This window comes from Heterodontus francisci, chromosome 28 (genome assembly GCF_036365525.1).
Source record: "Heterodontus francisci isolate sHetFra1 chromosome 28, sHetFra1.hap1, whole genome shotgun sequence".
Taxonomy (NCBI): Eukaryota; Metazoa; Chordata; class Chondrichthyes; order Heterodontiformes; family Heterodontidae; genus Heterodontus; species Heterodontus francisci.
In genome coordinates, this window is record NC_090398.1 from 27,052,005 (window position 1) to 27,064,940 (window position 12,936).

Here is a 12,936-nt window from a genome sequence, read left to right on the forward strand (position 1 = left end):
TAGTTTGTACCATCTATAAGATGCACTGCAGCAACTCGCCACACCTCCTTCGACAGCACCTTCCAAACCCATGATCTCTACCACTCAGAAGAACAAGGACAGCAGACACATGGGAACATCAACACCTGCAATTTTCCCTACAAGTCACACACCTTCCTGACTTGGAAATATTTCGCCGTTCCTTCACTGTTGCTGGATCAAAATCATGGAACACCTTCCCTAACAACACCGTGGGTTTACCCACACCAGGTGTACTGCAGTGGTTTCGAAGACAGATCACCATCACCTTCTCAAGAGAAATGAAGGAGGGACAACTAAAGCTGACCTTACCAGCAATGCCCAAAGACCTTGTAGGGCTGGAGGAGGTGAGAGAGGTAGGGAGTAATGTAGGGGCCTGAGTAGGTTATCGAGAAAGTGAGAGGCGAGACAATGGAAGGATTTGAACACACTGATGAGTATTTTATATTTGAGATGTGTTAGACCAGAAATGAATTTCAGTCTGCTAACACGGGGGAGGTGGGTGAACAGGAGCTGTTGTGAGTTAGTACATGGGCAGCAGAGAGTTGGTTGAGCTGAATTTACAGAGGGTGGAAAATGGGAGGCCAGTCAGGAGAGCAGTGAATTCATCAAGTTTAGAGATAACAAAGGCATGGATAAGGGTTTCTGCAGCAGATGAGCTGAGGCAGGGGAAGAGATGGGAATTATTCACCCACATGCTCACATTCTGGGCACGGAACTGATACAAAGATCCCATAGACAAACAGACCATCATCTACATTTACATCCAGAACAGTGGAGACAGATCCTGTATTCATTTCACACTCACTCACTCAAAGCCTTTGACAATATTGTGTAACATGAGAAACTTCGATCCAGTTGAACTACCCCACATTGTCGCCCTTACTCACTAGATGTTCCCAGCGTTTCTCATTCTGGATTCAATATTCACCATTATTTTCCAACTTCTATTTGCTCTCTCCTGCAATACCCTTTGTTACCATCGTCCAACTCACTAATCTGTGTAAAAATAACAGGAACCTCAGCATCAGTCCTTCCAGCACTTCACTTGGTGCCTCTTCCCATCCTTAAGATTTCCATTAACAGATGTTCTCCATTACCACTCTTTAAGATATTTTCCCTGATAAAGTTTCCAGTCTGTACTCCACTGAGGTGAAGCTTGACTCGAATTGTAAAGACAGAGGAAGAGACCAACAGACAGGAATTTCTTCGTTACATCTGGGCTTTAGATCCCTCCAGATTGGACTATTCCAATGCTATCCTGGCCGTTTCCCCATCATCCACCCCCTGTACACTCCAGTCAAGCACAACTCTGCTGCCCATGTCCCGTTCACCCATCACCCCTGTGCTCACTGACCTACATTGGTTCCCAGTTCAGCATCAACTCAGTTTAAATTTTGTGTTCAGATCCATCCATGGATTGCCCTGCCCTGTCTCTGTAATCTCCTGCAGCCCAACAACCCTGCAAGAATTCTGCATTTCTCAGTTTCTGCCATCTTCCAAACCACTGACTTCCTTTGTGACACCATTGGTGGCCGTGCCTTCAGCTGTCTAGATCCCAAGCTCTGGAATTCCCTCCATAAACCTCTTCACCACTTCAGCTCTCTCTCCTCATTCAAGATGGAGCTTTCTCATCTAACTCTTTGACCAAGCTTTCAGTCACTTGTCTGAATCTCTCCTTATGTGCTAAATTGTGTATGCGATCCCTCTCGTAAAGTGGTCTGTGATGTTTCACTATGTTGAACGCGCCAGATCAATGTAAGTTGTCATTGGTGTTGAGAAGCAGAGCGACAGAGCAATGGGGCAATAGTGAGAAAGAGATATAAGGAGAGAGACAGATGTAGGCTGGGAGATAGAGAAAGCAAGAGGCAGCAAGAGAGTGCCCATGTGTGTGTGTGAGAGAGAGATCTGATACTTTGAATTTGATCCATTCGCCCTGTCACACTGAAGGTTACTGGGTCCAGTGAATATCTGTTAATGTGTCTGACTCAGGAGGTTCAATATCAAACACAGGACTATCTGCGTGCCAAACTGCGTAAGCAGCATGTGATGGACAGAGCTAAGCGATCCCACAACCAACGGATCAGATCTAAGCTCTGCAGTCCTGCCACATCCAGCCATGAATGGTGGTGGACAATTCAGCAACTAACTGGAGGAGGTGGCTCCACAAATATCCCCATCTTCAATGACGGGAGAGCCCAGCATATCAGTGCGAAAGATAAGGGTGAAGCAATTGCAACAATCTTCAGCCAGAAGTGCCGAGTTGATGATCCATCTCGGCCTCCTCCTGAGGTCCTCAGCATTACAGATGCCAGACTTCAGCCCATTCGATTCACTCCACGTGATATCAAGAAACGACTGAAGGCACAGGATACTGCAAAAGCTATGGGCCCTGACAATATTCCGGCAATAGTACTGAAGACCTGTCCTCCAGAACTTGCCGCGCCCTTAGCCAAGCTGTTCCAGTACAGCTACAACACTGGCATCTACCCTGCAATGTGGAAAATTGCCCAGGAATGTCCTGTGACACCAAAAGCAGGACAAGTCCAAACCGGCCAATTACCGCCCCATCAGCCTACTCTCAATCATCAGTAAAGTGATGGAAGGCGTCATCAACAGTGCCATCAAGCGGCACTTGCTTAGCAATAACCTGCTCAGTGACGCTCAGTTTGGGTTCCGCCAGGGCCACTCAGCTCCTGACCTCATTACAGCCTTGGTTCAAACATGGACAAAAGAACTGAACTCAAGAGGTAAGGAGAGAGTGACTGCCCTTGACATCAAGGCAGCATTTGACCGAGTATGGCATCAAGGAGCCCTAGAAAAACTGAAGTCAATTGGAATCGGGGGGAAAATTCTTCGCTGGTTGGAATCATACCCAGTACAAAGGAAGATGGTTGTGGTTGTTGGAGGTCAATCATCTCAGCTCCAGGACATCACTGCAGGAGTTCCTCAGGGTAGTGTCCTCGGCCCAACCATCTTCAGCTGCTTCATCAATGACCTTTCTTCAATCATAAGGTCAGAAGTGGGGATGTTCGCTGATGATTGCACAATGTTCAGCAAGATTCGTGACCCCTCAGATACTGAAGAAGTTCCTGTAAAAATGCAGCAAGACCTGCACAATATCCAGGCTTGGGCGAAGTGGCAAGTAACATTCGCACCACACAAGTGCCAGGCAATTACCATCTCCAACAGGAGAGAATCTAACCATCTCCCCTTGACATTCAATGGCATTACCATCACTGAATCCCCTACTATCAACATCCTAGGGGCTACCATTGACCAAAAACTGGAGTAGCCATATAAATACCGTGGCGACAAGATCCGGTCAGAGCTAGCAATCTTGCGGTGAGTAACTCACCTCCTGACTCCCCAAGGCCTGTCCACCATCTACAAGGCACAAGTCAGGAGTGTGATGGAATACTCTCCACTTGCCTGGATGGGTGTAGCTCCAACAACACTCAAGAAGCTCAACACCATCCAGGACAAAGTAGCCCGCTTGATTGGCACACCATTCACAAACATTCACTCCCTCCACCACCGATGCACAGTGGCAGCAGTGTGTACCATCTACAATATGCACTGCAGCAATGCACCAAGGCTCCTTAGACAGCACCTTCCAAACCCACGACCTCTACCAACTAGAAGGACAAGGGCAGCAAATACATGGGAACACCACCACCTGCAAGTTCCCTTCCAAGTCACACACCATCCTGACTTGGAACTATATCCCCGTTCCTTCACGGTCGCTAGGTCAAAATCCTGGAACTCCCTTCCGAACAGCACTGTGAGTGTACCTACCCCAAATGGACTGCAGCGGTTCAAGAAGGCAGCTCACCACCACCTTCTCAAGGGCAATTAGGGATGGGCAATAAATGCTAGCCTGGCCAGTGACGCCCACATCCCATGAATGAATTAAAAAAAAAATTCTCCCTCTAGCTAACAGTGAATAAATGTGTCTGAAATCAACAATTCTGAAAGGCCCGAGACCTTCCGTTGTATAAATCCTCCTGGGGCATAAATGAACAGTATATTAATCTCACCTCTGTGATTATAACAACTCAAACATGACTACAAGGAGGTCATTCAATCCCTCTGTGTCTTAAACCCATTGACCGGCCTTTACACATTGTCTAATTCATCAGTCAGGTCCATCAATATGTTTTCACTTTTCAAATACACCCTCAGCATCCACAGTCGTTTCAGTGAGGATCCAGATTTCCACTTTTCTTACTGGGGGAAGTGCTTCCTGACATCACCCTGATCAGCCGAGATCTGATTGTAACTTTATAACCCTGGTTAAAAGTAAACTTCAACAGAGATGCAGTAGAGTGTGAAAACAGGTGACCTGCTGTGTGAGAAGTAAAAGATAAACACCGTAGCAGAATCTCAGAGGCTCAGATATTGGTTGTGCCGAGGCAAATTAGCTGGATGTTAAGGCCACATCATTTCTACTTGCTTTTACCAGGCGTTCACATTCGAGCTGATAGGAGTCCGAGTGTGGGAAGTCAGAGATTTTGAGATTCTGACCTGGTTTGGGTGGACAGATCGTTTCCTAATTGGACAATTCAAACAATAGTGAGGTCACGATTGAATGAACTCAGTCTCCAGAGGCTTTTCTATGACCAGAAAATATAAGAAGGGATTCCATGGTCAAAACTCTCTGAAACTATTCTCAAATTTGAAGTTGGTAAGAAGTCCTGAGATGTACTTGTTAAGATAATGTATCATTTAATTCAACATCACACAATAACAATTCTCATCAGTACTGTTACATCATCCAGGAGGCAGTGATACAGAGGTGAAGTTTAATAAAACATTTCCAAGTGGAAGTCATTATACAAATCCAGGTGAGTACAGGTAACAAGTCCGTTCATCGACCCCTCAGTTTCCTCAGGATGTTTCACAGGGTCATTGCACCTTTTCACAATCTCATGGTTTACAGTCTCAGGTGATTCCGTTTGAAAATTCAGTCCACAGTAAGTACACAATGTTTAATTTCCATGGTAACACCAGTACCTGCTCCCATGCTGGTGCCAGAAACACGTTAAGTTCAGGATCCTTAAACACTATAAATGCTCACGATCACCCAGACAGAACAGTGGGATTCCTGACTGGCACTTTCCCCATTTCTCCTCTCGCAGTGCTGACCCATCCTGCGTGCACCAGTTTCAGGAACCTCCCTGATACTCCCTCTGGGTGACCCCAGGCACTGGGTATTGGTATCTATTGGACGGTGGGATCAATCCAAGCTGAACAGAGCCTGTCTCCATCCTGAACACACACAGGTTCACTTCCCAGCAGGGTCACTGGGTACTGATACTGAGTGTGAACCCTGGATAACGTAATTCCCAAACCCAGGGATATTGAGTGTAATTACCAGTGTCCCACTGCAGCCCAGACTGAGCCCCACCCTGGACCCTTCCTGTCTGTACATTTCCCCAGTGCCCCATTGGGGAACATTCAGTCCCGGATATCCTGCAGAAGCAGCGCTGTGGGGCCGGGCGGCTGAGTCACGTGACCATGTTGCTGGGCCTCTGATGTCACAATGGGAGATGACACTCGCTCAGCTCGAACTAGAAACAGTGAAACAGCCAATAGGATTTAAACCTGGAGCGCGGCCAATTAAAGGGGAAGGACAGAAAATTGGCCAAAAATGTTTATATGGAGAAACCAGTGATGTTTACAAATTGAAATGTTCACACAAACACATCCAGTCCGGGTCTCGTACCCTGCAGCGACTTCAGCTGATTCTCTCCATTTGAACTGAACTGATGCCCCCCTAAACTGAAACAGATTAAAGATTAAACAGGAAATAAACAGACTGAACAATAGTGTAAATAACAGGGAGACTGGGATTAATATTTTAATAATAATTAGAGATATTACTGATAAGAGTGACTGAATCCCATTTATATTTCATTTATTAATTAAACATGAACACAAACACTCACCAGATCTGCTCCAGACTCCTGCAGTTCAGTATGAGGCAGCTGAGAGCGGGGACAGATCGGTCTGTGAAGGAGTTCAATGTCAGGTTCAGAAATGTCAGTGACTGGTTTGTACTGAGAGCAGAGGCAAGATCCTCGGCGCAAGAATCTGTGAGACCGACATCCCGTAGACTGGGGATCAGAGAGAGAAATAACAGGAATCAGTGTAAATCTCCAGCATTCATTAATAACACTATTACTGATATTAATAAATAATAATTAATAATATTAATTAATAAAGATGTTGAAAGGTTCTTCACCATTTCCACAAAGTAGATGGGATTTGAACAAACTAAACAGGAAAGACTGGCAGAGGTCATTGCATCTCACAGGATAAGTACCACCTGCCTCAAACCCGGCAGCCCCCGGTCAGTAAGGTTCTGTCCCGCCACAGTCCACTTGCTTCAATGGGTGCTTGGAGCTCAGGGTCATTGCCTGACAAGTGGACTGTAACACCACACCAAACAGCACGACAAAAAAAGGAAAGAAGGTACCAGCCCTTCGATTTGCAAACTGGAATGTCAGGAATGTGTGTCCTGGCCTGTTGGAAGACCATACACGAATCAACGATTCTCGGAAGACCGCCATCATTAACAATGAGCTCAGTAGACTCAATGCCAGCACTTCATTGCAGCACTTCAGGAGACATGCCTCCCTGCGAGCAGATCTCGAAGAGAGCAAAACTACACCTTCTGCAGGCAGGGATCCTGAAGAACCAAGGCAGCATGGAGTGGGCTTCGCCATCAGAAACTCTTTGCTCAGCATGATAGAGCCACCTTCAAATGACTCGGAGTGCACACTGTCCATTCGACTGCTCACCGCCTCTGGTCCAGTACACCTACTCAGCATCTAAGCTCTAACACTCTGCTCCCCACCTGAAGTTAAAGACCAGTTCTACGAGGAACTCCATAATATCATTAGTAGCATTCCTAATACCGACCATTTGTTCCTGCTGGGGGACTTTAACGCCAGGGTTGGGGCCGACCATGACTCGTGGCCCTCCTGCCTCGGGCGCTATGGCACTGGAAGGATGAATTAGAATGGACAGAGACTGCTGGAGTTGTGTATCAAATCATAACCTCTGCATCACAAACTCGTTCTTTCATACTAAACCGGCATTTCTTTCAAGCCAGCAAGATCGATCTGGAACCTTTTCTGACACTTTTAGTAGAATGTGCATCAGCCAACAATGAACAATTATCTACATAACATTCAATGAGTATGTGATCTTCAGTAAACCCCTTGTATAGAATCTCACTTACAATATTTGACAAATAGAATCCCATATCCACTGTCTCCACAAGGGCCAGTGTGTCAATCAGCTGAAGTACTTTTAACAATCCTTTTTATTTTCGGAGCTTCCCAAGCTGAAGGACAGTATCTCCCATTTTCACCCATCAGTAATATTATGAAACCAGCTGCACTAGAATACCCATCAGGAAGATTAGCATGTGAACCATCGCTAAAAATGACTAGTTTCATGTTCTTTGGGTCACCTAGGGATGGGAACTTAAACACACATTTCTCCAGATTTCTCATCGGGACACAACCCATGTCCACATCTCCACTTCATTCTTCCACTGGTTATTTTTTATACTTATTTGTTTTGTGGGATGTGGGCGTCACTGGAAAGACCAGTATTTGTTGTCCATCCCTAATTGCCCTTGGGAAGGTGGTGGTGAGCTGCATTCTTGAACCTCTGCAGTCTATCTGGTGCAGGTACATCCACAATGCTGTTAGAGAGGGAATTCCAGGATGTTGATCCAGCAACAGTGAAGGAACGGTGATATATTCTCAAGTCAGGATGGTGTGTGGCCTGGAGGAAAACTTCCCACGCATCTGCTGCCTTTTCCTTCGAGGTGGAAGAGGTCGTGGGTTTGGAAGGTGCTGTTGAAGGAGGCATGGTGAGTTGCTGTAGTACATCTTGTATCTGGTACACTCTGCTGCTATTGTCCGTCCCTGGTAGAGGGAGTGAATGTTGAAGGTGGTGAATGGGGTGTTGATCAAGTGGGCTGCATTTATCCTGGATGGTGTTGAACTTCCTGAGTGTTGTTGAAGCTGCCCTCATTCAGGCAAGTAGACAGTATTCTATCACACTCTTGATTTGTGCCTTGTAGATGGTAGACAGGTTTGGGGAGTCAGGGGGTGGACTACTCGCTGTGACTGGGGGGAAGCAGGGAGAGAGCGACGGGGAGAAAGCGGGGAGAGAGCGGGGAGGAAGCGGGGAGAGAGCGAGGGGGGGCAAGCGGGGAGAGAGCGAGGGGGGGCAAGCGGGGAGAGAGCGAGGGGGGGCAAGCGGGGAGAGAGCGAGGGGGGGCAAGCGGGGAGAGAGCGAGGGGGGGCAAGCGGGGAGAGAGCGAGGGGGGGCAAGCGGGGAGAGAGCGAGGGGGGGAAAGCGGGGAGAGAGCGAGGGGGGGAAAGCGGGGAGAGAGCGAGGGGGGGAAAGCGGGGAGAGAGCGAGGGGGGGAAAGCGGGGCGAGAGCGAGGGGGGGAAAGCGGGGAGAGAGCGAGGGGGGGAAAGCGGGGAGAGAGCGAGGGGGGGAAAGCGGGGAGAGAGCGAGGGGGGGAAAGCGGGGAGAGAGCGAGGGGGGGAAAGCGGGGAGAGAGCGAGGGGGGAAAGCGGGGAGAGAGCGAGGGGGGAAGCGGGAGAGAGCGGGGGGAGCGGGGAGGGGGGGGGAAAGCGGGGAGAGAGCGAGGGGGGGAAAGCGGGGAGAGAGCGAGGGGGGGAAAGCGGGGAGAGAGCGAGGGGGGGAAAGCGGGGAGAGAGCGAGGGGGGAAAGCGGGAGAGAGCGGGGGAAAGCGGGGAGAGAGCGAGGGGGGGGAAAGCGGGGAGAGAGCGAGGGGGGGAAAGCGGGGAGAGAGGGAGGGGGGGAAAGCGGGGAGAGAGCGAGGGGGGAAAGCGGGGAGAGAGGGAGGGGGGGAAAGCGGGGAGAGAGCGAGGGGGGGAAAGCGGGGAGAGAGCGAGGGGGGGAAAGCGGGGAGAGAGCGAGGGGGGGGAAAGCGGGGAGAGAGCGAGGGGGGGAAAGCGGGGAGAGAGCGAGGGGGGAAAGCGGGGAGAGAGCGAGGGGGGGAAAGCGGGGAGAGAGCGAGGGGGGGAAAGCGGGGAGAGAGCGAGGGGGGAAAGCGGGGAGAGAGCGAGGGGGGGAAAGCGGGGAGAGAGCGAGGGGGGGGAAAGCGGGGAGAGAGCGAGGGGGGGAAAGCGGGGAGAGAGCGAGGGGGGGGAAAGCGGGGAGAGAGCGAGGGGGGGGAAAGCGGGGAGAGAGCGAGGGGGGGAAAGCGGGGAGAGAGCGAGGGGGGGAAAGCGGGGAGAGAGCGAGGGGGGGAAAGCGGGGAGAGAGCGAGGGGGGGAAAGCGGAGAGAGAGCGAGGGGGGGAAAGCGGAGAGAGAGCGAGGGGGGGAAAGCGGAGAGAGAGCGAGGGGGGAAAGCGGAGAGAGAGCGAGGGGGGGAAAGCGGGGAGAGAGCGAGGGGGGGAAAGCGGGGAGAGAGCGAGGGGGGGAAAGCGGGGAGAGAGCGAGGGGGGGAAAGCGGGGAGAGAGCGAGGGGGGGAAGGCGGGGAGAGAGCGAGGGGGGGAAGGCGGGGAGAGAGCGAGGGGGGAAGGCGGGGAGAGAGCGACGGGGGGAAGGCGGGGAGAGAGCGACGGGGGGAAGGCGGGGAGAGCGCGACGGGGGGAAGGCGGGGAGAGAGCGACGGGGGGAAGGCGGGGAGAGCGCGACGGGTGGAAAGCGGGGAGAGCGCGACGGGGGGAAAGCGGGGGGAGAGCGACGGGGGGAAAGCGGGGAGAGCGCGACGGGGGGAAAGCGGGGGGAGCGCGACGGGGGGAAAGCGGGGGGAGCGCGACGGGGGGAAAGCGGGGAGAGCGCGACGGGGGGAAAGCGGGGAGAGCGCGACGGGGGGAAAGCGGGGAGAGAGCGATGTGGGGAATTGGGGAGAAAGCGTGGGGGTAAGTCAGCATAGAGCATAGGGGAAGTGGGCACAGAGCAGTGGGAGAGAAGCAGGGAGAGAGCAGGGAAGACAGCGAGGGGGGGAATCAGGGAGAGAGCGAGTGGGGAAGGCGGTGACAGAGCGGGGAGAGAGCGAGGGGGGGAAGCGGGGAGAGCGCGTGGGGGGGGTAAGCGGGGAGAGAGCGAGGTGGGAAGGCGGTGACAGAGCTGGGAGAGAGCGAGGCGGGGGGAAGCGATGACAGAGCGGGGGGAGAGCGAGGGGGGGAAGCGGGGAGAGCGTGAGGGGGGAAGCGATGACAGAGCGGGGAGAGCGCGAGGTGGGAAAGCGGGGAGAGAACGAGGGGGGAAGTGGGGGGAGAGCAGCCTTAAGAACTTGGGGGCGGCTGGTGCGAGTGTGCACTCCTGCTCCCTAGCCCCCGGCCACTGACTGCAGGCCACTCACTCCCTGCTTCCTCCTGCTGTCTTCCCCCACCGCTCGCTCCCCACCCCCCTCTTTGCTCCCCTCTCCCAACCCCTCTTCGTTCTCCATCCCCACTCCCCCCCGCTCTTCACCCACCATCCTCACTCTGGTCGCCCGCTGCCCCACCCCTCCCTCTCTCTGCTCTATCCGCTCCCCCCTACTCCCCCCCCGCACCCACCCCGCTCCCTGTCCAGCGATTGTGTGCTGCCAAGGGTTTAGGTTGCCTTTCTGTGATTATTTGAGCAGCGCCATCTTTATTCCTGGCAGCTACCCGAATACCGCAGACAGTGACTTTTCAGTGCAGCAGGCTGTATTTACACGTGTCAGTGCAGCGCCACCTAGTGGTTACATTGTCAGCAAACACAGCCTTTTTTTCATAACCTTCGACCTTCACCTTGAGGTGACCATTCTCTGTTACCATATTCTACTCTGGAAATCCAGTTGGTGAAGAATATTGCTGGAGCTAATCTTTACTCAGTCTTACATTAATTTAGAGTTTAGCATTACAAACATACACCTCCTCACTCAACCACACCACAGTATCGATAAGTTCCTCTTTCTATGTGCTCAAGTGAAACCCCAGTTACTGCCCACTACCTGAACGTAATTAATATACAACTAGCACTTACTCCAGTTCCAGTATTTTACAGTCCGGGTTCCTCAGAGCCTCAGACAGTAGTTTCACTCCTGAATCTCCCAGTTCATTATCATTCAGGTCCAGATCTGTCAGTGACTGGTTTGTACTGAGAGCGGAGGCGAGATCTTTGATACAAGAATCTGTGAGTTTGTTATTTTCCAGCCTGGGATCAAAGATGGAGAAATAACAGGAATTAGAGTAAATCCCCAGTGTTTATTAATAACATTATCACTGATGGTGTTATTACTCGAGTAATATGTAGTGCTCAGTAATAACACCAAGGCTGATACTATTAATAATGCACAGTGATTATTAATGACACTATTACTGATATTAATACTAACGTAGTGTCAGATACCCAGTTATTATAAAGGGGGGAAGCGGGAAGAGAGCGAGGGGGGGGAAGCGGGAAGAGAGCGAGGGGAGGGAAGCAGGAAGAGAGCGAGGAGGGGGAAGTGGGTGGAGAGCAAGGGGGGAAAGCAGGTGGAGAGCAAGGGGGGAAGCGGGTGGAGAGTAAGTGGGCGGGAAGCGGGTGGAGAGCAAGGGGGGGGGAAGCGGGTGGAGAGCAAGGGGGGGGGAAGCGGGTGGAGAGCAAGGGGAGGGGAAAGCGGGTGGAGAGCAAGGGGGGGAAGCGGGGGGGGAGCAAAGGGGGGGGAAGCGGGGGGAGAGCAAGGGCGGGAACTGGGGGGAGAGCAGCCTGAAGAACTTGGGGGCGGTGGGTGCGAGTGTGCACTCCTCCTCCCCAGCCCCCGGCCACTGACTGCAGGCCACTCACTCCCTGCTTCCTCCCGCTCTCTCCCCACCCCACTCTCCCCACCCCTCTTCGTTCTCCATCCACACTCCCCACTGCTCCTCACCCACCATCCTCACTCTGGTCGCCCGCTGCTCCACCCCTCCCTCTCTCCGCTCCCCCCCAGACCTCCTGCACCCACCCCGCTCCCTGTCCAGCGATTGTGTGCTGCCATGAGTTTGGGTTGCCTTTCTGTGATTATTTGAGCAGCGCCATTTTGGTCCTGGCAGCTACCCGAACACCGCAGACAGTGACGTTTTAGTGCAGCAGGCTGCATTTACACATGTCTCAGTGCAGCGCCACCTAGTGGTTACAGTGTCAGCAAACGCAGCCTTTTTTTGAGAGCCTTCGAACTTCACCATGAGGCGACCGTTCTCTGTTACCATATTCTACTCTGGAAATCCAGTTGGTGAAGAATATTACTGGAGATAATCTTTACTCAGTCTTACATTAATTTAGAGTTTAGCATTACAAACATACACCCCCTCACTCAATCACACCACAGTATTGATAAGTGTTTCTTTTTATGTGCTCAACTGAAACCCTAGTCAATGCCCACTATCTGCACACAATTAATATACAACTAGCACTTACTGCAGTTTCTGTATTTTACAGTCCGGGTTCCTCAGAGCCTCAGACAGTAGTTTCACTCCTGAATCTCCCAGTTTATTATAACTCAGGTCCAGATCCGTCAGTGACCGGTTTGTACTGAGAGCGGAGGCGAGATCTTCGATACAAGAATCTGAGAGATTGTTTTCTACCAGCCTGGTAACAAAGATGGAGAAATAACAGGAATTAGAGTAAATCCCCAGTGTTTATTAATAACATTATTACTGATGGTGTTATTACTAGAGTAATATGCAGTGCTTAGTAATAACACCATTGCTGATACTAATAATAATGCACAGTGTTTATTAATAACACTATTACTGATATTAATAATATACAGTGTCAGATACCCAGTTATTACAAGGGGGGAGAAGCGGGCAGAGAGCGAGGGGGGGGAGAAGCGGGCAGAGAGCGAGGGGGGGGAGAAGCGGGCAGAGAGCGAGGAGGGGGAGAAGCGGGCAGAGAGCGAGGGGGGAGAAGCGGGCAGAGAGC

General features: G+C 51.5%; 1 protein-coding gene across 1 annotated transcript in view; it reads right to left on the minus strand.

Annotated features, from left to right (window-relative positions):
• Nucleotides 1–4,821: 4,821 nt before the first annotated feature.
• LOC137385156 (NACHT, LRR and PYD domains-containing protein 12-like) overlaps nt 4,822–12,936 on the minus strand; it is a 60,436-nt gene continuing 52,321 nt past the window's right edge. Inside the window, exons 12-15 of the mRNA XM_068060101.1 lie at nt 12,430–12,600; nt 11,038–11,208; nt 5,970–6,137; nt 4,822–5,802 (exon numbers count right to left, since the gene is read on the minus strand). Of these exons, the coding sequence (XP_067916202.1) occupies nt 5,715–5,802; nt 5,970–6,137; nt 11,038–11,208; nt 12,430–12,600 (598 nt within the window). The 3' untranslated portion in view covers nt 4,822–5,714. The remainder of the gene's footprint in view (nt 5,803–5,969; nt 6,138–11,037; nt 11,209–12,429; nt 12,601–12,936) is intronic.